The 25,181-nt window shown below is 33.1% G+C and overlaps 2 protein-coding genes and 1 long non-coding RNA gene across 3 annotated transcripts; all 3 read right to left on the bottom strand.

Moving 5' to 3' along the window:
- Positions 1-4,265: 4,265 nt before the first annotated feature.
- Positions 4,266-14,368, bottom strand: LOC125493172 (uncharacterized). Its single transcript, XR_007269682.1, has 2 exons — positions 13,603-14,368; positions 4,266-4,604 (listed from the first exon to the last, which is right to left on the bottom strand). It is a non-coding gene; the product is annotated as an uncharacterized LOC125493172 (long non-coding RNA).
- On the bottom strand, positions 7,378-8,544 carry LOC104883114 (auxin-responsive protein SAUR50). The gene has a single exon (XM_010667567.4). It carries the CDS (start codon positions 8,087-8,089, stop codon positions 7,775-7,777), a length of 315 nt encoding a protein of 104 aa, XP_010665869.1. The 5' UTR covers positions 8,090-8,544; the 3' UTR covers positions 7,378-7,774.
- Positions 14,369-15,751: 1,383 nt separating the features above from the next.
- LOC104883112 (pentatricopeptide repeat-containing protein At3g14330) lies at positions 15,752-18,462 on the bottom strand. Its single transcript, XM_010667566.4, has 2 exons — positions 18,271-18,462; positions 15,752-17,881 (listed from the first exon to the last, which is right to left on the bottom strand). Exon 2 carries the CDS (start codon positions 17,761-17,763, stop codon positions 16,339-16,341), a length of 1,425 nt encoding a protein of 474 aa, XP_010665868.1. The 5' UTR covers positions 17,764-17,881; positions 18,271-18,462; the 3' UTR covers positions 15,752-16,338.
- Positions 18,463-25,181: the final 6,719 nt, after the last annotated feature.

The raw sequence follows: 25,181 nt of genomic DNA, 5'->3' as shown, positions 1-25,181 counted from the left end.
AAGTATAATGCTATACATTGCGGTACTTTAATTAAAAATTTTAATCAGGAAATAGTAATATGAAAATAAAATAATAGACAATAATACAAAAATTTAATAGAATAATAGATAATACTACAAGGATATGATAATACGATATAATCATTGTGGTACTTTAATTAAAATTCTAATAATAACATAATCAACTAATAGTGATATGAATAATAAAATAATAGACAATAATACAAATATTTATTGATCATTGACTATTTGGACCTTATTGCACCTGGTTGAAACTTATTGGACCTTATTGAAACTCTAAACTGAACTGGACTTATTGGATTTGAAACTTAATTTATTAAGGTGAAGAGAACGCACCCCTAGAAATATAACAAAAGACATATATCTCTATTACATAAGGGAAGGGGGGAGCAACGGCGTCCTCTTTTGAACTGACCATTTTGCCCCCCTTTCCTTTCTAAATTACAAAAGGAATATCAATACCAACATGGGGGTCAACAAAGCCATCGAAAATTAATTTTCAACAATCACTCAGAAATCACTTATATGAGGAAACTTTATAAATCACTCATAGAATTGAGAAAATCACATTGTAAAAATCAAGCAAATCATTCAAATGATCAGGAAACTTTACAAAAACTAAAAATTAACTTACAAAGCAAAACTAATATACTAGGACGTCAATACATACAAAAACATTCACAAAATTCACTTACAAATCATTTTCTCAATAACCATTCACAATTACATACTCACAAAAATTATCTATAAACACAAATCTAGAAAAACATAAGATTTTGACAGTGATATCACACATTCGTCCATCGGCATTTGCGAATTTCTAACAGGTACATAATTCTTTTAATCTTCAAAGCTATTTCACATTAGTCGACTGTTATGTAGTTGAAAAAATGGAGATAATAGCCATTAGTTGAAGAGGAATTTTATATAATTAGACTTAAATTTGATTCATTTTCATATAAAATCAGAAAATAAGATGTGTATGAAATTTGATTCATTTATGACACATTTAGTTCTTTTTTAAAAACTTCCAATATAAAATTTTTGCCCAAAACTTTTGCAAAATATCCATGTTCAGAAATAAATTTTGAAAAACAAAACAATATCAAACCTTTTTGCGAACAACTTTTGCAAAAATCCATTTTTAGAAAAAAAGAATTACATTAATTACAAAAACCATTTCATGCGAAATCAGATTGTGTATGAAAATTTTAAAATTTCATTTCAATATAATTGAAACTCAAAGTGTTAAAATTTAGAAAAGGAGAAAAATTAAAAAGCCCATTTCATGGAAATCAGATTGTGTATGAAAAACTTAAAATTTCATTTCAATTATAATTGAAACTCAAAGTGTTAAAATTTAGAAAAGGAGAAAAATTAAAATGACCATTTCATGCAAAATCAGATTGTGTATGAAAATTTTAAATTTCATTTCAAATATAATTGAAACTCAAAGTGTGAACATTTAGAAAAGGAGAAAAATTACTCTTCACCGATTTAAGTGGCAAATATGTACATGGACCAACTGTTTCCGGTTAATAAGCAAGTTTTTTTTTTTAAAAAAAATCCTCCTAAATTAAATCGGACATTCAGTGCACAAGTTTTATTGCTCAAAATAAAAATAACCCAAACCAACCCATCATAATTCATTTGGATGTAATATCCTCGCACGCATCGCGTGCACAGAAGGCTAGTACAAATATATTAAAAGGCGTGCGGAAGAAAGTCTATGTGCCACGTGATACTCTCCTCAAATTTCTAATGCAAATGTTTTATGTGCATGCGTACTCCTCACTTTTTTTTAAAAAAAGTGTAATTGCAAAGTATTGAGCACGTGACCTTTGAAATATAAAGTAACAGCTTAACCATCAATACACTTACAAGAGAATATTGATGTCATATTCTCTTACCACAATTCCTTTTAAGGTATTGTTTTCAAACTCAAAGCTTTCAATTTTTTTTACTTATCACGTCGTGACATAAATTTTTCAATTTCTTAATGGACAAAAAATACGAAAAGTAGCAATATAAATTATGAAATAAAAAATAATAATATATTTGTTTGTTGCAACTAACCTGAGACCCAAAAACTTGAGAATTAGGGCTTATTTAGGCCCACTGGAATAATATTTGGTTTGGCTCGAAATATTTTGTAAGTAAATTTCTTGTTTGCCTCTATTTGGTATGTTGAAAGTGAATAATAGCTCTTCTTAGAGTAAAAGACTTCTTAAATGAGGCCTTGTTTGGTTATATATAGGAAGTCATACTTCCTAGTAAGTTATTTTTTCCATGTATTTGAAATTCCTAGGAAGTGTAAAATTGTGTTTGGTTGATAATGGGAAGTAGAACTTCCTATTGGAAGCTCTACTTACCTAGGAGGACCTAAGTAAGTAGCTTCCTCCATTTTGGAGGAAGTAGAACTTCCTAAAAAGTGCAAATTCCCATGATTTTGCCAACCAAACATCTTTATATACTTCTACTTCATAGGAATTTGCACTTCCCATGATTTGTTTTGTCAACCAAACAAGGCCTGAAAGAATGTCACCTTTTCCCCCTATGCCTCATTTCCGTAGATCGTACCTTCATCTTTCCCTCCTCCCAAGTCCCATCTACCTAATATTAAGGTGCAATTTTCCTTATGTAAACTTTCTCTAACCAAACAAAGCATAAGTCACATGTTCAAACTCCCCCACCCACATCATCACCACATTGTAAAAAAAAGTGCTTGAAGTAAACTTCTCCACACATTGTGTTTCACTACAGGATAGATTCCAGGTCTTGTGTCTTACAGTATATTTCAGGGTGCTCAAACTTCTCCAATTACAAATAAGGTAATAATGTAAAAGACAGGGGACCTATATTGGTCAGGCACTACCGCACTACTTCAAGGGAATTCACCTTTATATCTGCATTTCAGGCTATAATGGTTATCTTTCACTTAGTGATGGCCACTGGTGCGGGCTGGACGGGCCGGACCATGGGCCGTAGTGGGCTGGGCTGAGATTTCACGGCCCGGGACCGGACCGTGAAATTCATGGGCTGGGCGGGCTGGTCCGTGGGCTGAAAAATCTTGGCCCACACCGATCTGTTACCGGTTTTCACGGTTCGTGGATTTGGTGGGCTGAACCGGGCTGACGGGCCGGCATGATAACTTTTTTTGCAAAATTATTTAATCATTGAAATTATTCATTATTGTTATATAAAATCTTTAAAATGAATTAAAAATATATACAAATATTAATATTAATGAATAATTTCATTATTTTTAAATTTTATTGAATAATAATATATGCAATTTGATTAGAATATATACAATTCGATTAAAATATACACAATTTGGTTCAATATTTACTTGGATTGGGCTGGTCTGGTTCATGGGCCGGGTTGGACCGGTTTCATGGTTCGGACTGGGCGGTTTTAGTAGTGGGCTTTAGTGGGATGGGCTCAAGAAATCTGACCCACGGCCCACCCACCAATTTCACGGTTCGAACAGGGCTGGACCGGGCTTTTTGCTGGCCCGGCCCACACGGCCCACGAGGTGGGCTGGGCCAGATGGGCTGGATTGGCCCGCACTGTTGGCCATCTCTACTTTCACTTGTGGCTGTGGGAAAAACTAAGAGAAAAATAATGTAGGGATAAAACAAAAAGGATAAAAAGTTACTAAACAAATATGTTTATGATTTAGGCTATATTTAATTCACCTGAATTTTATTGATCTGAACTTATCACATATGATCTAAACTCATTTTTTGTAATCTGATCTGATTTGATCTGAAGTTATCTTTTATAAAACATATTATACTAATAGTATTATTACTTTGTATTTTATTACTAGTATTACTATTATTATCGTTTTATTAATACGCACAACTTTTAATAATAAACTAGTTATTAGGCCTGGACTATGCCCCGAGTAAAAAAAAAATCATTTATTAATATAATACTTTATGATAATAACACTAAATACAACTTAGCCTAGAGGTTAGAACTTTAGTATATGCACTTGAGATCTCGTGATCAAACCTTATACAATGCAATTTCTTAATTTTTTATATTATACATGGATTACCTGAACTAAAACTCCCTACGGAAAGCGCCATGTGTCACAGTTTCTTGTTTTTGCACGCCTTTTAATATATTTGTATAGACTAGTATTTGGACCCGTATGTTGCCCCACATTGGTATTGTTTTTCGAACTTGATATGTTTTTATTTATCATTTCCATTAAAATATATTAAGAAAAATTCAACATCTAAAAAGTACAAATATAATAATGTGGACCCTTAAAGCATGACTAGAAGTTAGTTGAGATGGTAATTATGTAGTAGCAAGAGATCACAAGTTCAAATCTTGTTACAAGCTAATTTGATCAGATCTGATTTGATCTGATCTAATTTGATCTAAAATAAGGTGAGTGAACATAAATCTAACCTTCAACAGAATCTGCAGTATACCCAACAATACTCAACCGAATGATCACTTTCAAAAAAAACCATCTTTTTATTTTGGTTTTTCCAACTTCCATCAATAAAGTGGGCTCCTCTTGCACAACGCATTGACAATGAGTTAAAAAAAAGTGGTACCTGCAAAACAAATTCTTATCAAAAATTAGATTCTTAAACTAATATCACCCACAAAATCAAAGATCCATCCATGAAAGTGGAAGTTCGATAGTAATTTGAAGGCCATAAAGCAGCAGTCCACCACAAGTATAGCTCAGCAATTTGAATAATTGATGGTACAAAAAGAAATTAAAATTATTATGACTGAAATTTCATTATCATATCCTCCAAATACAAAAAGCTACAATTCAGTGAAGACATAGATTGAATAGGGTAGGGGTGAAAGCTTTTTTCTCGTCCTATCATCATCCATCAACCCTTCATTTTACTATAAGGTCGGAGTCGGACCATATTATTGTTGAAAATTTAATGCAACTAGATCTCAATTTTTCAACAGTTGAAGCTAACCTTAATCACTTTATGATAAAAAAATATTGGTACTTTATAGTAGACATATTGAGTCATACTTTAAAGGGATTAATAATGCAGTGAAATGGAGGGAAATTGATTTATCATTTGGAAATAAAGGTGTATCTCTATTCTCTATTACCCCCTCTGCTTTTTTTTTTTATTTGCTACATTTTTCAAAAAGGGTTGTTTTTTTTTATTTGCTACATTTTCTTATTAGGAGACTTGGCCCACCAAAAAGTAATAGTATTATTTTTTTTCTCCTTTTTCCACCAAAAAGTACTACTTTTTTCTCTTTTCCCATCCTATTTAATGCTAAAGGGGTCAAAAAGTACATTTAAAAAGCATGAAAATGACATCTCCTAAATTCTTGTGTAAACTCAAATGTAGCAAATAAAAAAAACGGAGGGAGTATATAAGACAACACATGGGGGACACCAAAAAATAGAAAAAGGAAAAAAAGAAAAAACAAAAAAAAGAGGATAACTAACTGTTTCATTTGAACGAAAAAATGGGGGAAAAGTAGGACATTTAAACTCAATATCAGTTTTTTGAGAAAATAAAATGTAAAGATAGTTTTTCTATCCAATTAATTTTATTTTTTCTACTTTATTTGTTATCACGCGTTCGCACGCATTGCGTGCATGTAAGACTAGTAGTTTCCTAAGCAGCCCCAGGCCCAGCCCCCATATACATATTTGGGTAACTACCCATATTATAAGCACCCCCATATTTGGGCAATAACCCATATGAATATGAATTATGAATTCACAACAAGTACAAAAGGAAGTGAATTGGACAAACAAGTTGTCTTGGAATGCCGGTGGCCTAAATTACCCATTATAAAACACATCCAGATTCCAATTTCCAGGTAACTTTCTCAAGGAAGACCATAGCAAATAGCATCCACTAATTATTTTTATAAAATTTGTTCTGTACATAAAAGCTGAGACAAATTCCCGAGAAACTACTGTTCTTTAACAGGAACAAGTGAACAACTACCTACTGACCTACACCTTCTCCCCTTTTTCATTTTTCTCTCCTAGGATTACCAAAACAACTACTATAGCAATGATTTTCGTAGCTATACATGTATTCTCCTATGAGCGCACATACCCGGTATTTGTAAACACCGGGGCAAAGTTGTAAATAAATACAACTTTTCCTTCTTTTTATATTTTTTTTATATTTTTTTTTTTGGGTTTTTACTTACATATATTCATGATCTGATTTACATTATAGTTGATCTGATTCACATTGTAGTTGATTTGATTCATATAATAATTGATCTGATATCTCTCCAACATGATCAAAGTTGTCTAAGTCAACTTTTTTTGTCTTTTTCTAACAAAATTACTAACATACCCCGGTATGAATACCGTTAGCCCATACCGAATATGCGCATATACTTTCTCATTCTCCTATGCCAAGATACCCAAATATTTCTTTGACTATCTTCAGATATGAGATATCAAGCACTAGTCTAACTATTGAAGCTTCCTACTAGGGTCCTATTCAGTACTTTAACTGTTTTTTTTAAGAAGTTAGAGACTTGGAACCAAATCAATTCGATTTGAATACCATTTTGCCACTTATAATTAAAAATACTAAGGCCTCATCTGCTAGCTAATAGTATAATCAAATTATATGTTGTTATATTTTACATAGTACGTAGTACAAAGTTCGATATCAATATCAATATCAATATCAATATCAATGAAGCTCCATTCTCGAACATGTATCTTTGTACATGAAATTCTCAATACCACCTAGAAAGAAAATAATTTAACAGATAATTGATTAACGAAAATTTGTTCAAACGACACTGAATATTTTAGGATAAAAAAGCATTACCATACATATTCATATTGGATTTTCTTTTTCCAATAAGATACCTATGAATTTATTACTTAACCACCATGTCAAACAGGATGTAGACGGTATCAAGGAGAAAAGAGCTGTAAGACACATCTAAGATCTTAAATGATATTTTTTTTCAAGAGAAGAAGCATCAATATAAGTTATTATTTAGACAGTCTATTAGCCGTTAATTTTGATGCATACAAGTGGCATGTAACGCCACATTAATACTTAAAAATGACAAACATCGATCTTATTGATGTTGTAAGGGCCAAGTGGGTATTCTATGGAACCAATAAGTTTTTACAAAGAGGGGTAAGAAAGAATAGTGTGGAAATAGTACTCTAGTAACATTCATAGACTGCAGATAATGCGGATATAGCTAGTTTAGTTGGTTAAAGTTTTGGAATATAGGATTAAATCACGTCTACGGCTATATCAATTGACTGTCTCTACACCAAAAAAAAATACACTGCAGATAATATTCGAACCCAATTAAAAAAAGCGAACAAGGAGAACAGATTGATTGACAAGCAAGAACGAACAGTTTCATTCCTCTCACAGGGCAGGATTCAGCTCTGTGAGGAAAAGCTTAGAACTTTATACAAATTAATCTAACCAAGAAAATAATTTCATGGGTCTTGGGTTAGATCAGTACTTATCACTTACAACAAAAACCCACTAAATTGGGTTAAAAGAATAAAGAGATCCATCAACGACCAGATTTAAGGTCAAAAAAGAAGAAAAGATAAAAAAAAAAAGAGAAGCATGCATGAGCTTAAGCTAAGCTCTCTGTGCGCAGCTGCTTCATCTTAAGACCATCTTTCTTCAAGAAAACTAAGACCCTCCAATATCCATTATCATCATCTTGTTTTTTTAGTTTTTTTTTCTTGACTTAGCATATAACAGTGACCAAGATAAAATCACCTAAGCATGGAAGTAAGAGAACGAAAAACAACTTCTTCACAAGGGATGGTAAGACCCATATCATGATCAAATCCAAACTCCTCTTCGGCTCGTCGAAGTAAGCATTGAAACTGAGGATGTGATAAAAAGGAAATGGGAACAATGTATCTACTCCTATTTTCTCCTACATAGACAGCAAAATGGCCTTTTGGCACGTCAAGAGGAAGACCATCTTCATCATAACCATGTTTTTTCCCTAAACTTGAACATCTCTTAAGGATTTGTTTTAACAATGCAGATTGAGATAGTTTGTTGGATTTTCTTTGTGCCATCCCTTTTGTTTTCTTCTCTTATTTTGGGTAAGGCCTAATTCCTAAGGGATATGATTGTGATGAGTTATATTTGTTGCTAAATGAGAAGTGTGATGAGGGGGTTGTGAAGGGCGTGACGAGTATTTAAAGAATGAGCCATGAGGCCATGAGGTAGTCGCTCAAGAATAGAGCTGAGTAAAGGCCTAAAGGGGACCAGGGGGTCATGTGGGGTGTAAGAATTAAGATGCAAAGGACAGGCCACGGGCGTTTTGGAGTATTGTGTATTTTCTCTTATGAACAAGGTGGTATCCCAGTACACTTGGGTCATTTGGGTTTTGTTGCCTCTCCTAATAGCAATGTGGATCCCTTTCTCTTCTCTCTCTCTGTCTACACTGTTATTCTCTCTCCCTCTCTTCCAGGTGCATTTCTAATCCTCTGTTTGAACTCAGATGTTACTTTTTTTACTGTCCTCCAACTCACAGCCATTACCCATTAGCAGTAAATTTACATCATGACACAAAGTGTGGTACTATAATTTTGAATCTTGTAAAAGACATTATATTACTCCCAAGTCCCACCTCACTTTTGTATTTCGACACTAAAACATAGTCAAGTTGCATCTTAATGAATTCGTCTCGACATATAGTTTCTAAATATATACTTTTTATAATCTTATACATGTTTAAAAGATATTAAAAGTTAAAATTTTGCATTAACAAGCATAAGTCAAATATAGATTAAGGAGGAAATGAGTAGTATCTCTTAATGTAATTGATTTTTGAAGACTACCATCTACCATCCTAAAAGTATAATGACTATTTGAAGTAGGCTTCGTCTAATCACTATTTGTAGTGGCCCCTTATGAGCAAACCAATTTTGAAAAACCATTTATGTCTCATAATTGAGCAAGAAAGATTAGATAAGAAGGCCACTATAACAGGATCCTCTAATCATAGATCACTTTTATTTGGATAAAAGATGATGATATCATGATTTGGTAAACAAATCCAGAATACACCTTCCCCTTAAACCATGTCCTCCATACATGACCATTGGTCATTGGACCAAGGAACACTACAATTTATATTAATTATAGTAATCCCTAAATTGCATTGTTTTTCTCCTAAATTTAATATTTTATTTATTTTTGTTTCTTCTTTATTAATAATCTCTACAAACCTGAGAGTTCTAAATAATCAAATGAGCAAAATAATAGTCTGGGGTACACCATGCTCAATTACTTACGGTACACCTAGGTGTATGATAGTATTTATTTGGTAAATTTTATGTTTATGGTGGATCACATATGACTATCAAATTCTGAAACTATCTTTTATTTTCCAAAGAAGTAAAAAAATTAAAAAAAATATATTTATAAAGATCATCTACTTATCCTTATGGGGCATATAATACAATGGTATGACGATTGTTGGATCAATCAAGCACGAGTACTTTGGAACAAAAAAGGGTGGTCTTACCGAGAACTAACGAAATATCTATATTTAACAATTACCCCAAATGATAAATGATATTCCCACATACAACATGATTCAATTCTTGTTTAGAAATTGAAAACATTAAAAAAAAAAAAAAAAAAGAGTATTTTTGTTCACCACCTTTCATATCCTCTATTTCCCTACTCTGGATAATTACTTAATTTTTCGTCTTAACTAATTTTGAGTATTTAGTATAATAAACATTACTAACATATACACAAAATCAGAAATACATCACACCATATTATTTTTCAAATGCTCTTTGTTGTTCTTTTCCCCTACTCAATTCATGAAGATTTATGAAGTAATCATCAAATAATCAAATATTAAAATTTAAGGGTTCTCCAAACTTACCACAAGAGTCGCCTATAATTTGTCTCACACTTTTTGCAATTACCTCAATCACAACATGATTATTGAGTTACAACTAGATAGTAGATATCTCATTCCTAAGGCATCTTCCTTATTCTGATTAATTATCTTCTATTATTTTGTTTTATTAAAATTTCAGAATCAGGTAATGGAGTATGTCTTTTGCTTCAATCAATATAATTTGAGTTTTCCTTTGTCTTTGAATCATATTTTTATACTATTCACCTGTTAGTTTAAAATCTTAAATTTTTACCTAATAAGGTAAGCTGAAATCTCTTGCAACGAAGGGGAAATTGAGGTTCACTCTTGAAAGGGGTGAGACTCGATCCTAGGCCTACCTAGAATCGAAGATGATGCTAGTACCACTAAACTATCACTTGTTGCTCGATTAAAATTTTAAATTAGCATAAGTCCTTCTTTACTATAGTTATATTACTGACTCATAATACATATACAGCTATGGAGAATCAATAATCAAGCTGATATCATATTTCAGGAAATTTCTTCGTCCAATCAAACATATACTAATTAAGTCCTAAGTAAACATCAGCACATGGAGGTGGAAGTACAAAAACTCAAGTTTCTATTAGCACTATCATTACATCAATTAAAAAATAGACCTACTATCTAACTATTAATAGTACTACTTTCCCCAGCTTAGATTCCTCCTGTTTACTTCCTTTACATGAAATCACGGACTAGAGTGCAATTGTACTGAAAAGGTACAGTTGCAGGAACAGAGGTTTTGGTATTTTCTGATTGTTTAGACTTGTGATTCCTTGGAAATCAGTGGGAAAAAATAACAAATTCTCCATGTGTAATCTGCCACAAGTCTTGAGGTGTCTTCTAATCATAATTTTCTTGACCAAAATAATCCTATTTTGTTTGCTTCCAACAGTTACAGTTGGGCAAACTTTGAAAGTACTAACTACCAAGCAATTCACCCATATTAGATCAACATTACATGGCATTTCTATCAATTAGCTTAACTTTTAAATCAAATCCTCTGATTCTTCTGCGAGATTCTAATTTTAAGTTGTTCTTTAGTCTGAAGAACAATATCTGTATTTCCCAGGTACTATATGTAGTGTATTCCATATATTTATTCACAACATGGTCATTCTTTATCTAAAAATCTCCATGGTAAGTTGCCACATTTTCTGCATTTCTCTATCTCGTGTATTTGTCTCTAAGTGATACATCTAACATGCTAAATCCGTCCCCTCTGATTTTTTATTTTTTTGAAAAAAAAGCTAAATACGTCCTTTCGCAACCCAAAGGCTCAAAATTGAAGGGAAAAAAACAAATTTTAATTTATAAACATAACATTTGAAGTTCTTTTTATTGAAAAAAAACATAGATCTTTATCAACAGTACAAAGTGAAGACTCGTGTACTTCAATTTTGAGAAATGATTTTAACATTTTAGGTGTCTTTGGCCTGAAGGTGCCAAATCAGCCTAATTTGTTAGCCAGAAAAATTAAATGGAGCACCTGAACACACTGCATTTTGAAACCCTTCCAAGAAAAACAAAAAGACTGCATTGTAAACAGAGCCATTATGGACAAAGCTTTCATCCATTTTTAACCAATTTATAAACATCAAGGGGTTTTCAAAACAGCAGGTTTGACCAAGATAGACCTCATTACAGTGTTCAGAAACCTTCAATAGATTCTAGGTAAGATCAAGTAAGTTGGATTTTCTTGACGGAAATAGCAAGCGCCAACAACAACAACAAACAAGAGATTCCTCCAGTTCATCATATCTCAACCTTCCCATCCCCATATCTTCAGCATAATTGGCTATTTACTACAACTAGTGGTAAAAATCCAATAATTACGACCTCCCTCCGTGGTCCAACTGTTCAGCCCATCACTACCGAAATCAAGATCGATAAAACAACCACCAAATCTACTGGAAGCAAGCACCACAATTATATCAATCTAGATTGGGTCTCCTTGAAAAAAGATCTTATCTAATGTTTCAGCCATTATATTCACTATGCTGGCTTTTGATTATAATTTTATAATCGACTGAATATATGTATGGCTCACTACATTGTTAGTATGAAGTAGTAATAGGCGACTAGGAGTTGCGTTTTACATTGAGGATTAACTATATACATCTTCTCTGTTATCAGAAGATAAGACTGAATATCCAAACCTTTTTACCTTACTATGGACAGGAATCTCTTTAGAAGTATTATGGTTAATTTGACGTATGAAGTTTGTTACCCTACTACCTTCTTTTGTACTTTTTAAACCCCAAAATAATTCCATTTTAATAATTAATAATTTTCTTGAAGCAAGAATCTTAGAGATCAGTTTGCGGTTGCGCCAAATCCTAATTGCTATCACTAACAGTTAGAACAAAATTCAAAACATTACGTCCTTTTCTTCGTCTGATCAATTAATATGGCTAAACAACACAGTCAACCACAATATAGCAAGGCAAAACCATGATGCCAGGAAAATTGTGGATAACTTTGATGAGCACCATAGGGGAAAGTGACACTAGAAAACGAAGGTAAGCAAAGTAGCAGACACAGACACCATTTCATATTCATGCAAAACAGGTTGCTAGTTGGTAATATGTCTAGGTTCAGGCTAATTTTAAGTAAATGTGAATATGTGATATTCACCAACCTTATGTTTTTCTACATTTGGTTTTTCATCCTTTCGTTTGCAGAGTAAAAACATTAAGGTTTAAGCTATAATGTAAATTACTACTAGTGAGCCATATGGTTTTGTCTTACTGTCTACATAAGAAACTCTCCCATGTTCTGTGGACAATATCTACCAGGAGGTAGAATTCAAAGAGAAAGCGGTGGAGACAAAGAGAGAAAGAAAGAGAGAGAGGCCCCCATTCTACTCAACAAAATACACTGACCCACAGGCCACAGGTGCAAACATCAAAAGATATATCTTTCTTTGGGGTTGATTGTGACCATAGCTCTCAAAGAGCACATGGAAGCCATGTTACTCTTTCCCGCAAATCTCATTGTAAATAAGAGTTCATTAGTAATTAACCCTAATGTAATTCCAAGCTTATTAATTTTTCAACCTACTCAGACATAGACTAGAAAATTCCCCGAAGACACTCGGATATGCAAATCATCAAAAGTTTTACCAAAAGACTACACCCAAAACTTGGTAATTTTCCAAAAAAAAGTCCAGCTCCTAACAACGAAATCATGGCATATACAAGTAAAAATACTATTCCATCAACCTTTTTCTCTCTCTTTCCCTATACTTTGCCTAACTTGTTTTTCTATCTCTACACGTTTTTTCATTTGTTTTTTTCTACATCAGCAACAGTTGTTAAAATCTGTGTCAAATTCATTTTAGGACCAAAGGAGTAATATCTACTGGCAGCTTCAAATGCAAATAAGCATAAACACTTAGAATGAATAGATAGGAGGAGAAACAAGAAGCGTAAGAACAGCAGCATGAGTAAGGAGTGCAAATAAACAGACAACAGAAGTGCTGATTACATCTTATATTGGTCCCCAGGAATTAGGAACAACGGAAAAACAGAGACACCAAAAGTCATAAAGCACCTAGATGATTAATTACTCGGAGAAAGCATTAATTAGAATGAGTAGATAAGGCTACCAGCTTGGCCCACTCCAGAAAAGCAAAGATTATAAAAGGATCAGAAATTGTACCTGTTGATAGTCAATTCCAGATGAATAACAAGATCACGTCTGCAAAGCCATAAGCACATGGAACGCTGCTGATAATGGAGGTTAAAGTCTCCAAATCTCTGCCTATATAAAACATTGAAGACGACTATCAGTCTATGATGTTGATGGAGGTTTTCCACAATGGCCCCAACTTAATCACGTATAATTATTACGTCAAAAAAACTCTAATTAGTTAGGAAATTTCTAAGAAACTCATGGTTCTAATACAGGACATCCAGCTCAAATTGTTGAATTTACTCTGTATTCAGGTCAAGAGGAAAGGACTATCAAGTACCACGTTAATAAGTTTCTATCAAGGGACTGGAGACTGGACTAAAAAAAGGAAAACTACACATCAAGTTGTTTGATTTGTTATCTTCATTAATATTTCTCGTACAACACACACCTCTACCTCTTTCCACCTTCTATTACTACAATTTAAAATTAAGCATATCCGTATGCTTTTGCCTTTTTTTTTTTTGCAGGCCCAGAGTGTATAATATCATGAACACTTAAGATTCTCGTAAACTTGCGAGAAATCAACCATAAACTTCTTTTATTGGTTTATTTGACAGTAAAACTTGAAATTTGTTTTCAAGCTGTTACATTTCAAGCACCAACAGTCCGAATGACTCCTGTTATGTGTTAGACTTGCAAGCACCTCTACAAATAATAATAGAAGTCAGAAGCTGTATAAAGTTAGAGGGAATTTAGACTTTCCAGCAATCAGACCTAAATATTTCTCCTATTAGCAATACTTACAGAAGTATTCTGCTTCTGTTTCTGAAATCTCTTACATTGTTGCACCAAATTTTTAAGTAAGCGGTAGCTTTTAACTGCTGTAGTCCTTCCTGCTCCTCAACTATAGCCACTTGTCATCTTAGTTTCCGATATAAGCTTGCACCTACATTATTCTAAATAAAAATAAGATATTGACACTCTATATGATATACTTTCTCATTAAAAGCATTTCATATTTCTTAATCAAACCACTGCTCTATCAATATTTGATACTATAAGCTAATAGATTTCCTGGATATATAAAAAAAAAATGATGATCCGATCATAGTGATGTGAGTAGGTTCTGCTTCACATCACAAAATCTATAGACACAAATTATGCAATAGCTGAATAGCATATTCCGTTCAGCAGTATTATCCACATGACATTATGCCAAGCATCCATAAAACTGCATTAGACACTTAATTAGTCATACTCGACACAGGATATCCTGTTTACATATTCAACACATTTCAACATCAGGTCCCAAACATATCCATAACTAGTAATGTAATCTGACTATTCAAACTATTTCGTGATTATCCAAGAGACAAATGTGCTACAGAAACCAAGCAACAGCTTCCAAGATAACGAAAATAACATGTTTCAATGTACTCACTAACTCGTTTGCACATGTTGAATCAAGGCTACTTAGCAGAACACCTGAACACTATCATTTACACTATCAACAATTTGACATGTTCAGGCTTAAGTTTGACCCCCACTTTAAGTCGCGTAGTCCACATTTTGGGTACTTTAAACTGTGCTTCTACAAAGAACAAGGCCTTACAAAATTGTGAACAATCCTAATTGTCAAAGCACAGATACATAGAGGACGTCAAGTTATCTTGGTCAAATCTTTTAAGATGTAATATCAAATACGCTAAAATCAAGATGCACCAATGTTGCACACCCGATATAATTTTACTATTACACGCATAATATTTCAAATGACGAAACTGCTGTTTAAACTCTCAATTGAAGCCCTATTTTACATGAAAGAATTCTACATTAATGAACAAGATCTATGCAGCACTGATACCTCTACATATACGCCAGTGCAAGTCACAGCAGCCTGCAAGTTTTAGAACTCACCTGCCTCTGAAAACTTACCAAAGGAGATTATTATGTAGTGAGTGACTTCTCCCTCTTCACTGTGGACATTTTAGGAGTCAAGATGCTTACTTTTTGATTTTTCTTGAGTCAAGAGACAAAGCATTTGATCACTCTTGGAAAAAGAAACTGATCAAGCTATACACTTTAAAACATGACAGGATTTGATCTTGACAACAGACCAGGTACATAAGAAAGTTCAACTTCATATGGTGGCATGTGAGATTTTCTACTCCAATTAGAACACATCTTGCAAACTGATAATTATATATCCATGATCACTTATTGCAGCAAAACTTGAAGTTATAGGCATGACAAGAGTTTGTTCCGGTTTCTAAGAACAAAGGGAATAGGATATACATCTACAGATCTCAAAGGGAAAGAAAGTTGCATGCAACTCCACGAGATAGAATTCTCTACTTCTAAAGGCTTGATAAGAAACTTTATCCAGCATACGTGGACACTCCAGAAGATAGACTTGCCTTGATAAAAACTTCATCCAGCGTCTCAATAATACACGCTCTGCAATTTGCATCTTTGTGTCTTGAGCGTTATGTGTTCTATCTCATCTTCACTCTTCGCTTGCTCATCCTTCCCCCCCCAACTAAAAATAACACATTCCAACATAAGAACATACCATAATCCACATAGATCAGCTCGGATGATATGTAACATGAAAAGTGTACATCGAAGTCTCTATCCTGTCTTGAGAGGATTATAAATCGGTGTAAATCCCTTAATTGAAACTATGTACTTCTCTTACTGATTCCCCGAAAATATGGAAGCAAACAAGTATATTCCACTTTGTAAACTATTTCTTCTACTTCAACCAGTCACCTCTATCCAACTACAACCAGCATCTTTCTTTATTTTTCGCTCTTTCATCAAATCACTTAATTGCTTAATTTCGTCCCACATGTTGAAGTTAGCATACAGGTTTGACAGTAAAGCAAGAACTCCAGCATTTTGAGGATCCAACACAAGGGCCTTCTTAGCAGCTATCCTAGCCAAATTAACATTTCCACATTCCTTGCAAGCATTAAGCAAGGCCCCCCATAATGAAACAGAAATGTGAATCCCTTTTTCAGCCATCTGACTCATTAGCTTCCAAGCCTTCTCCAATTCACCAGCTTTGCAAAGCATGTCAACTACACAGCTGAAGTGCTCAGGGCCAGGATCTAGCCTGAAGTCACGGATCATGGACTCGAAATAAGAGAGACCAAGATCAACTTTGCCAGCGTGAGCACAAGCTGATATAACAGCCACAAAGGCTATCTTGTCAGGCCTCACTCCTTCAGCCAACATGTCCTGATACAATCGAATTACTTCTATATAATTCCCAATTCTACCGTATGACCCTAACATTGAAGTCCAAAGAGCAACATCTCTCCTTTGCCTTACCCCAACTTCAAGTCCAGATAAGTTAAAAATTTGCAGAGCCTTGCTCACTAACCCACATCTCCCATACATTTCAATTAATGAACTTAAGAGAACCACATCAGTTTCTATGCCAGAAGTTACCCGGAGCACATAGGCATGCACTTGCTTACCCAAGCCAATAGCCGAGAGCCCTGCACATGCACATAAAGCTGCTGTCAAAGTGAAGTGATCATAATTTATATTCAGCGAAGGCATCTTTCTGAATAGTTCAAGTCCCCTAATCCAAATTTTTGTCTCGCCATAACCTGCTAAAAGGGCATTTGCACAGACAGAGTTTTTCACTGGAATTTCATGAAACGCCATTTCTGCATCATCAATGAGTAATGTTCTAGAATAAAGACCAACAACAGCACTACCCACAAATACACTTGCAGACCAACCTGCCTTCACTATATAGGTATGCACCTGCATACCAAAATTAACAGTTTTGCCACTTGAAGCAGCAGTCAACGCGCTGCACAAGGCATAACTATCCAGCTGAACACCATGCAAGTGCATCAAAGATAACGTCCTCAAAGCCAAAGAAGAGAATCCAGTTCGACTTAAATCAGCAAGTAACATGTTAAAGGGTACTTGGTTTAGAGAGCTTATGGAAGAGAAGAAGCTATCCAGAGTTTGATGAGTATTCTTATTGGATGCTATAGTTATGCATGAACACATAAGCTTAGTGAGAACATTAAAGGAACTATAAAGCAATCCCCTACGAAGTAGATGGCCATGAAATTTCTTGATCTCTTTGAAATTATTGGTTGAAGTAAAATGGTTTAGTGAGTAAATGATAGGCTCCTCTTCAATGGACCAACATACCATTCTCTGTTTCCCCTCAAATAGATACTTACGCAGTGTGGATATATGGCTGTTACAAGCAGCTCCAGTTGCTTTTGCATGAAATTTGTTACCTTCTTAGCAAGAAAATTTGAACTCTTACCTAATGCATTGCAATATAATGATCAGAAAACTTGCTATTGCCATAAAATAACTGATTCGAAAAGAAAGCGAAATTGATCAAAATCCTTAACACTGGTAACATCAAGCACAAAGCTACGTCAACTCGTGTACTTGTACCACGAAAATGAAGTTGGCTACTACAAATTTGATTCATAGTCATACTGACAATAAACTTCATTGAGACATTTAATCAAACACATAACATGCATTGAATTTTTTAAGACAGTCTACGCTCTCCTCCCAATTAACACAGTAGTATTAATCAACAAACTCGGAAGATAGTGAAATTATTGAATTTTTGTTAGTTTCAGCTTTCAAATGCGATAATATGATGGCAGAATTATACGAAGGGAACATTATTTGTCTTACCGAATATCGACTACTGTGTTCAAATTTCAGATGTTGGAGCTGGCAAGCTGCAAAAGCAGTTAAGAAATGCTTTCAAGTTTCGTTTCGTCAATAAATAAATTTCAGAAATGATAGGAATGTCTCAAGGCTTCCATGAATGTTGCAGTTAAGCAAGCAGTCAAGTACTCTGCAACTGTAAGTCTGTACTCAAGCACATCTATACAAATATATTGAAAGGCGTGCGGAAACAAGAAACTGTACCACCTATAGAGTTTGATCCCAAAACCTCAAGTACATACTTCCTCCGTCTCAACATTTCTTATTTTCACGTTTACCAATGCATAATTTTATATATTAAAGTTTTAACCACTAGGTTAAATTGTATTTAGTGTTATTATCATAAAGTATTATATTAATAAATAAAATTTTTTCTTACCCGTGGCATAGCCCGGGCCTAATAACTAGTCTATACTAATATATTAAAAGGCGTGCGAAAGAACGTTTATGTGCCACGTGGCACTCTCCTCAAATTTCTAAAGTAAATGTTTTATGTTCATGTATACTCCTCACTCTTAAAAAAATGTGTAAGCGAAAGGAATCGAACACGTGACCTTTGAAATGAAAAGTAAGCGCTTAACCATCAGTACACTATGACTTTGTTGTTTAATGTTTGAAATAAAATATGATAAAGTCTTGTAATAATTGTAGTTAACTAAAAAGACTTAACAAGTATATACTCCCTCCGTTTTTTTATTGCTACATTTATGCCATGTCACTTTCAAATTAGAGTGTATTTTTTGATCCATTTAATGTATAATAATGAGAAAACGTGAAAAGTTGTATTTTTGGGTCGAAAAAGAGAAAAACAAATATAAACGTATCAATTTATGGTGTGCCAAATAGGAAAAATGTAGAAATTTTTTTAAAAAGCAACCATTTAAGGAAAATGTACGAATTAAAAAAACGGAGAGAGTACATCTTTAACAATCTTATTACGTAACTTCCAAGAGAATTTGATGTCATATTCTCTTACCACAATTCTTTTTAAGGTATTGTTTTCAAACTCAAATTTTTTTTTTTTTTTTTTTTACTTATCACGTCATGACGTGAATTTTTCAATTTCTTAATGGATAAATTAAAAATTACAAAAAGTAGCAGAATAAAGTATGAAATATAAAATAATAACATATTTGTTTATTGTAACTGACCCGAGACATCGCCCGGGCAAAAAAACTAGTTACAATTTACATATAGCACAAAAAAAATTAAATAGCCTATAGATGACATACTGCTCGGATACCAACCGAAGTGTATTCGTTCCGCGTTTGGGTTATGTTCGCGTCTCATCGGGTCCATAAATTTTCGGGTCGCCTGCAAGTTTTTAGCTGAAGTCAACACCAAGTCGGATTAATCTAGGCCAATTCCGGTATGATCAACTTACTTTCCGTAACAAAAAAATCACACATATTAATCACTATAAAGAAAGTAAAGTAAATTAGTATTGCTCCATTTTCTTTAAACAAAATTAGGTTATTTTACCTACATTAATATTTTGGATTAATATCGTCACACAATCATGTGATATTTAGACTTTGCTCGTAGTTAGAAACTTTTAAGTTTATTTATTTAAATCTATTTGGTTGATGAACTTTTTTTAAAAAAAAAGAGAAATTTTATTAATTGAAGGCCAAACGGCATCTACAACAGGTATTAAAGTAAAACAAGATATAATTAAACAAGATTAATTCAAATTCGTCTTCGAAAAAACTACAATGAACCAGATCGAACAATACAGCACAACCCTCATCGAATCAGGTTGACCGCATCCGAGATTCCAATACCTTCATGTTGAGTCTCGAACTTCAACCAATGAAAATAATTTCTCATACCTAACAACAAAAGAACCATACTCACAACTCCCATAGGGGAGAAGGAGATTTCCAAAACAGAAACTAAAAACCCCATAACAGGGTTTGAGAAAATCTCATAAAGAGAGACTAATTTATTGAACAAAACAAGAAAATGAATTAAAAACTGGAAATAAAAGGGGAAAAGGGGCTTACCATGGATGAAGACGTCCATGGCAGCCCCCTAATTGATGAAGAAGGGGTAGGGGAGGCTAGGGTTTGAGAAGAGAAAAAGAGAGGGGACTCCTATATTCTATATTCTATTTTCCTGGTTGATGAACTTAATTGACAAAAAAGTTGAAGTTCATTTTTTAGATGTTCGTGAAAAATATTGCATTATTATTTTTCGGGTTGGGTCCACGTCATATTTTTCGATTTGCTTTGGGTCGTGCTGTTTTCACGTACGGATCATATTCATACTTAGGTTCTTGCAGGCCGGTTTATTTCGTGTTCTGATTCTGTTTCACTCTTATATTTTCATGTGAAAAACAGGTCTCGGGTCAGAAAATATATTTTACAGGTCCATTTTGCCACATATAAGCCATCCTTGAAAGCACGAACAGATAAATCTCTAACAATTAGAGTCTGCAATTGCCTCTAAAGTAGAGTTGATCATTAGCGGGATAACCTGTTAGGTCACCCATCCGATCCAGAAAATTGGACAGGCTTTGATAGTTTTTTTTAAAAAAATAAAATTATTTTTTTTTACAATTATCTAAGTTTTACATTAAAAAGATATTTTGGAAAATAGAGAACTATCGGGGTGTTACACTCACTTTTCAATTCCTCTCTCTACCTTTTTATTAGTTTCTCTCGCTCTCGTACTTTTGCACTTTTTCACTTTTTCCTTGGTTCTCTTTCAAAGTAAAGTGAGTAAATTAAAAAAAAAACGGATGTAGTATAAGGTTTGCTTGTTAGACAACTAGCTTTTCTGCATATTATGCGTGCGGTGACATTTTAGGCATAACTATTACTTGGTATTAAAAGAAATGAAATACAAAATTATAAAAGTACGTATCTATGTTCACCTTCATTTGGTGACTAAGAAGTATTTTACTACTTACAAATAGTATCTAAAAACATTTTTAAAGTAACTATAAGTGATAAAATTGCATATCCAAGTAATAAAAAAATGAATTTTTTTTGGGAGTTTGTATTTGTGATTAATTTTGTATATGAGTTGCCTTTGTAATGAGAACTAGGTTTTAGGCCCGTGCATAATGCACGGGAACTATTTAGTATAATAACAATGTTTATATATCAACTATAATGAAAACGTGTAAACGATTCCTACGTTAACTTGATAAAAAAATTTTGTGTTTAAGAGATATACACCTTTATATTAATTATAAAGTTGTTTAACATATACATGATACTCATATGTTTTGGAAGACTTCTTTTTAGTGCAAAACGAAATTTATTAAGAAGTTACTTCCTTCGTTCTATTTCTATAATATTGCAAAATGAGATTTTTACACTATCCATTCACCATCATAACCTTTCACTATATACTATGATTTTTATGTAAGAATATTGTCGCGTGGGGTCTTGTTAGATTCGTCTCGATATATACTTTCAGAATATCAATTTTTGTATAATTTTACTAAAAAGTAATTAAAGATATTAGTAGTTAAAATAGTGCATTGGCAAATGTGAAAACTCAATTGTTGCAGTACAAAAAGAACGAAGGTTGTATAACATAGTCATAATATAAGCAACGCCAACAACACCTTAAGAGGAACTTTGGAATTCCATATTTTCTCCACACTTTCGATACAATTGAACCGCTAATAACTTCTGTATAAGAACTCTTTGAAAAATTAATAAAGTGATGACATGATTTAATATAATATACCAATTTTGGTTTAGCCCCATAAAGCCATCATCTTATCCCAGTAACCACTTAGGGGTCAATTGTCTTAGAAACCCTCTCCACATTACAATCTTCATTTTTTACTCGAAATGGTCTTAAAGTGTTAAGTGTTAGACTTCCCATGTTCTTTCTCATAAATTAGTACTATTAGGAAATTTTTACTCGTGACTGAAAAATGGCTATATAAAATTAGCCATGACTAGAACTGGTCTCGGAGATACAAACCTACCATGTGTAGGGATTGTCCTTGACTTTTAACACATGCCGAAAAAACTGTCTTTTTTGAAACATCATAAGAAATTTTGTTCCAACTGACGGAATAAGTACCATATGGGGTATAAATACCTTATTCCCTCTGTGCACCTGAAATTACCACAATTTCGATGATATATTGTATCATACCTTATTCTCATTCCATCTGACGTAATGAGTATCATACGGGGTTTTCCACTTGCTTTTTTTGCCTAAATACCTTATTCCCCGTTGCTACTTGAAATAATCCTTACTCATTAGTTTCTTCTTAAAAAAATTTTAGAATATATTAAGCCACCACAATTTTAATATTAAGAATAATTTAGAAAATGATAATTTTGTATAGTAAACAAATATAAATACACAGTACTTGTATAATGTATGTGTGTTTTATAAGTTCTCCATATGATTTACATTTCAATATTATCTTTTGCATCAAAGAAAAAAAAGTTGTCAAAACAAAGTGCATAGGCAAATTAACAACTTTTCTAATTCGATAACTTTGATCTTTCAACAACATTTTACTCTCTTATAGACCAACTAAAATTGAATACTTATAAATCCCTCTTTTGATATATAACGATATATATATTAATCATTTTGTTGATTCACCTTCTCAATTAGTGTCTCGAAGCTCATTAAAGAAACTATATTTTATAATTTAAGCACATGGGCCATGTTTCACTCTTCTATTAATCCTTTATTTTAGAATTTTTATATAGAATGGGCCAAATTCAAAGTGTACATTTTCTTTAAAAATGATATTAATATCAAGCGTAAGTTCATAAGTGGATGTATTTATATTTTTTGTTTCATTTGAATGTAAGAGCGTGGGAAAATTTTGAGTGATCCTAAGGTTAACCCTCTTAGACACAATAAAATAATAATACTATTATATATACAATAAATTGGAGAGAGAACAATCATAAAATTAATGTCTGAATGTACTCTTGGCCAAGAAAATTACAATAATTAGAGGGTTGGCAACCCGTTAGATCACCTAATCACCTAAATTTTTTCGAACTTATATCTTATATTTTTGTCAAAATAAGTTGAAGTGAACCCCTTATATGTTGGTTTTTTCACTTTTTTTACCTAATTCTATTTCTTGTTTCATATATTGTCTCTTGTCTTACTTTTCTCACTTTAAGGGACTGTTCTCCCCAACTTATTTTCAGTTCAGTTTAATTCTAAAACTCAAGAGTTGAAAAATAAGGTTGTGGGTTGTGACTTGTGAGTTGTGAGTTGTGAGTTTGTGACAAACGAAATTGGTCAACTAGTAATCAGTATCATATACTCCAAGAAAAAACACGCAATTCTAAATTATGAGCATTATTATTTTATGTACGGAGTTTTCGTACTACCAAAATTCCGGTAATTGATACGATACGACAATCTAGGTTTTTTTTTTTTTGAAAGGACAATCTAGGTTTTATTTAATGCACTACCTGCGAAAATTACTTACATTTCCAATGCCTTTCTCTTTCTATAATTTTATGTGATCTATGGGAGATTGCAAAAACTTGCAAATTTCCGCCAATAGTTGCAGTTCGTTGCATAATTTAACGCAACACATGATTTAATCAACAAAATTGAGGAAATTTCGTAAAGAATTATGTTTTGATGCCCCAAAAATTACCCACATTAGAAGAATTGAATGAATTGCTCAAGTAAGGAAGTGGGCATCACTTAGATTGCTTAAATGTAGTAATTTCCCAAGTTTTTGTAATTATTTTATGGTAGAATTTCAGTGTGATTGAGAATGGTTTTGTGTTTCAGGATTAGGGTTTATACTGCTGGAATTGGAAGGTCACACAAAAAAAGGTTTGCTTGTGTTTTCCTTTTACTTAGTAAAGTTGCAATAATTTGGTGTGAAAAATCTTGTTTATTTTTGCTAAAATTTGCATATTAATTTAGATGCATAGAAGTATAAACTAGAAGTAATTTTTGGTAAGTTGTGTTGTCCCTACATGTTTGGTTTTTGGTTTTGAAGTTTCATTGTTCCAAAATTCAAGTGTGCAATCAAAGGAGTTTCTTTTCATATATAGTCCTTTCGTTAGATTTGTATGGTCCATTTTATTTGTTTGTACGAAATTGGATACTTTGAAGACCAAGTGCCAAGAAATTAACTTTTGGAAGAGAAGAATAGGTTGGAAAACAGACCCATGTGAGGGTCTCTTGTAGAAATATTATCGGATAAACAATGTGATCCACATTTGTTACTCACTTGACCTCACTCCGATCCCGTCATTTGATAATGAATTTATGATGTGTTTTTTTTTTTTAATGTGCTGTTGAACATCATGTATCAGTCTTAAGAGGAGAATCGTAGATTCCTGATTTTTTTAATTTTATTCGGAAAATTCTAATGTAGCCTTGAGGGATATGGATGTGAAGCTAAAGTAGATTTGTTACTTGTTAGACATTTAATTACCATGAATGGCGAATGATTTAGTCATAAATTTGTATTTTAGTACTATGTCAGGAAATATGTATGCTATATACCGTGTTAGCAGAACCCTTTAAATCATGTTCATTATGGTTTTGGGACGGGTCACGTGTTAGTTATTAGCTAAGTGATATAGTTTAGATATCGAATTTAAAATCTTCTACATGGCCACATGATGTTCCATTTATTATCTTGTAGTATGGTGGATTTGAGGTCTCCATAGGCAGGGGTTTGGCGTTTTTAGCAATTTCATGCTCAATTTCTTATTTTCTTCTATAGCATTGTGATCTGGTTATGCATTTGTCAAGGTTTCAAGTTTTAATTTTGAGGCTTTTGTATTGATGGAGTAACTATTAGCTTGTGACCTCTGCTTGACTCATCTTCACTTTGTAAATAAACTACTTGAAATAGCTTGAGTCTATGAGCTGCTATCCCCTTAGCACTCTTAATT

This window comes from Beta vulgaris, chromosome 9 (assembly GCF_026745355.1).
Source record: "Beta vulgaris subsp. vulgaris cultivar EL10 chromosome 9, EL10.2, whole genome shotgun sequence".
In the NCBI taxonomy this organism is placed as follows: domain Eukaryota; kingdom Viridiplantae; phylum Streptophyta; class Magnoliopsida; order Caryophyllales; family Amaranthaceae; genus Beta; species Beta vulgaris.
Note: the sequence above shows the minus strand (reverse complement) of the source record. Positions and strands in the feature narration are given on the sequence as shown.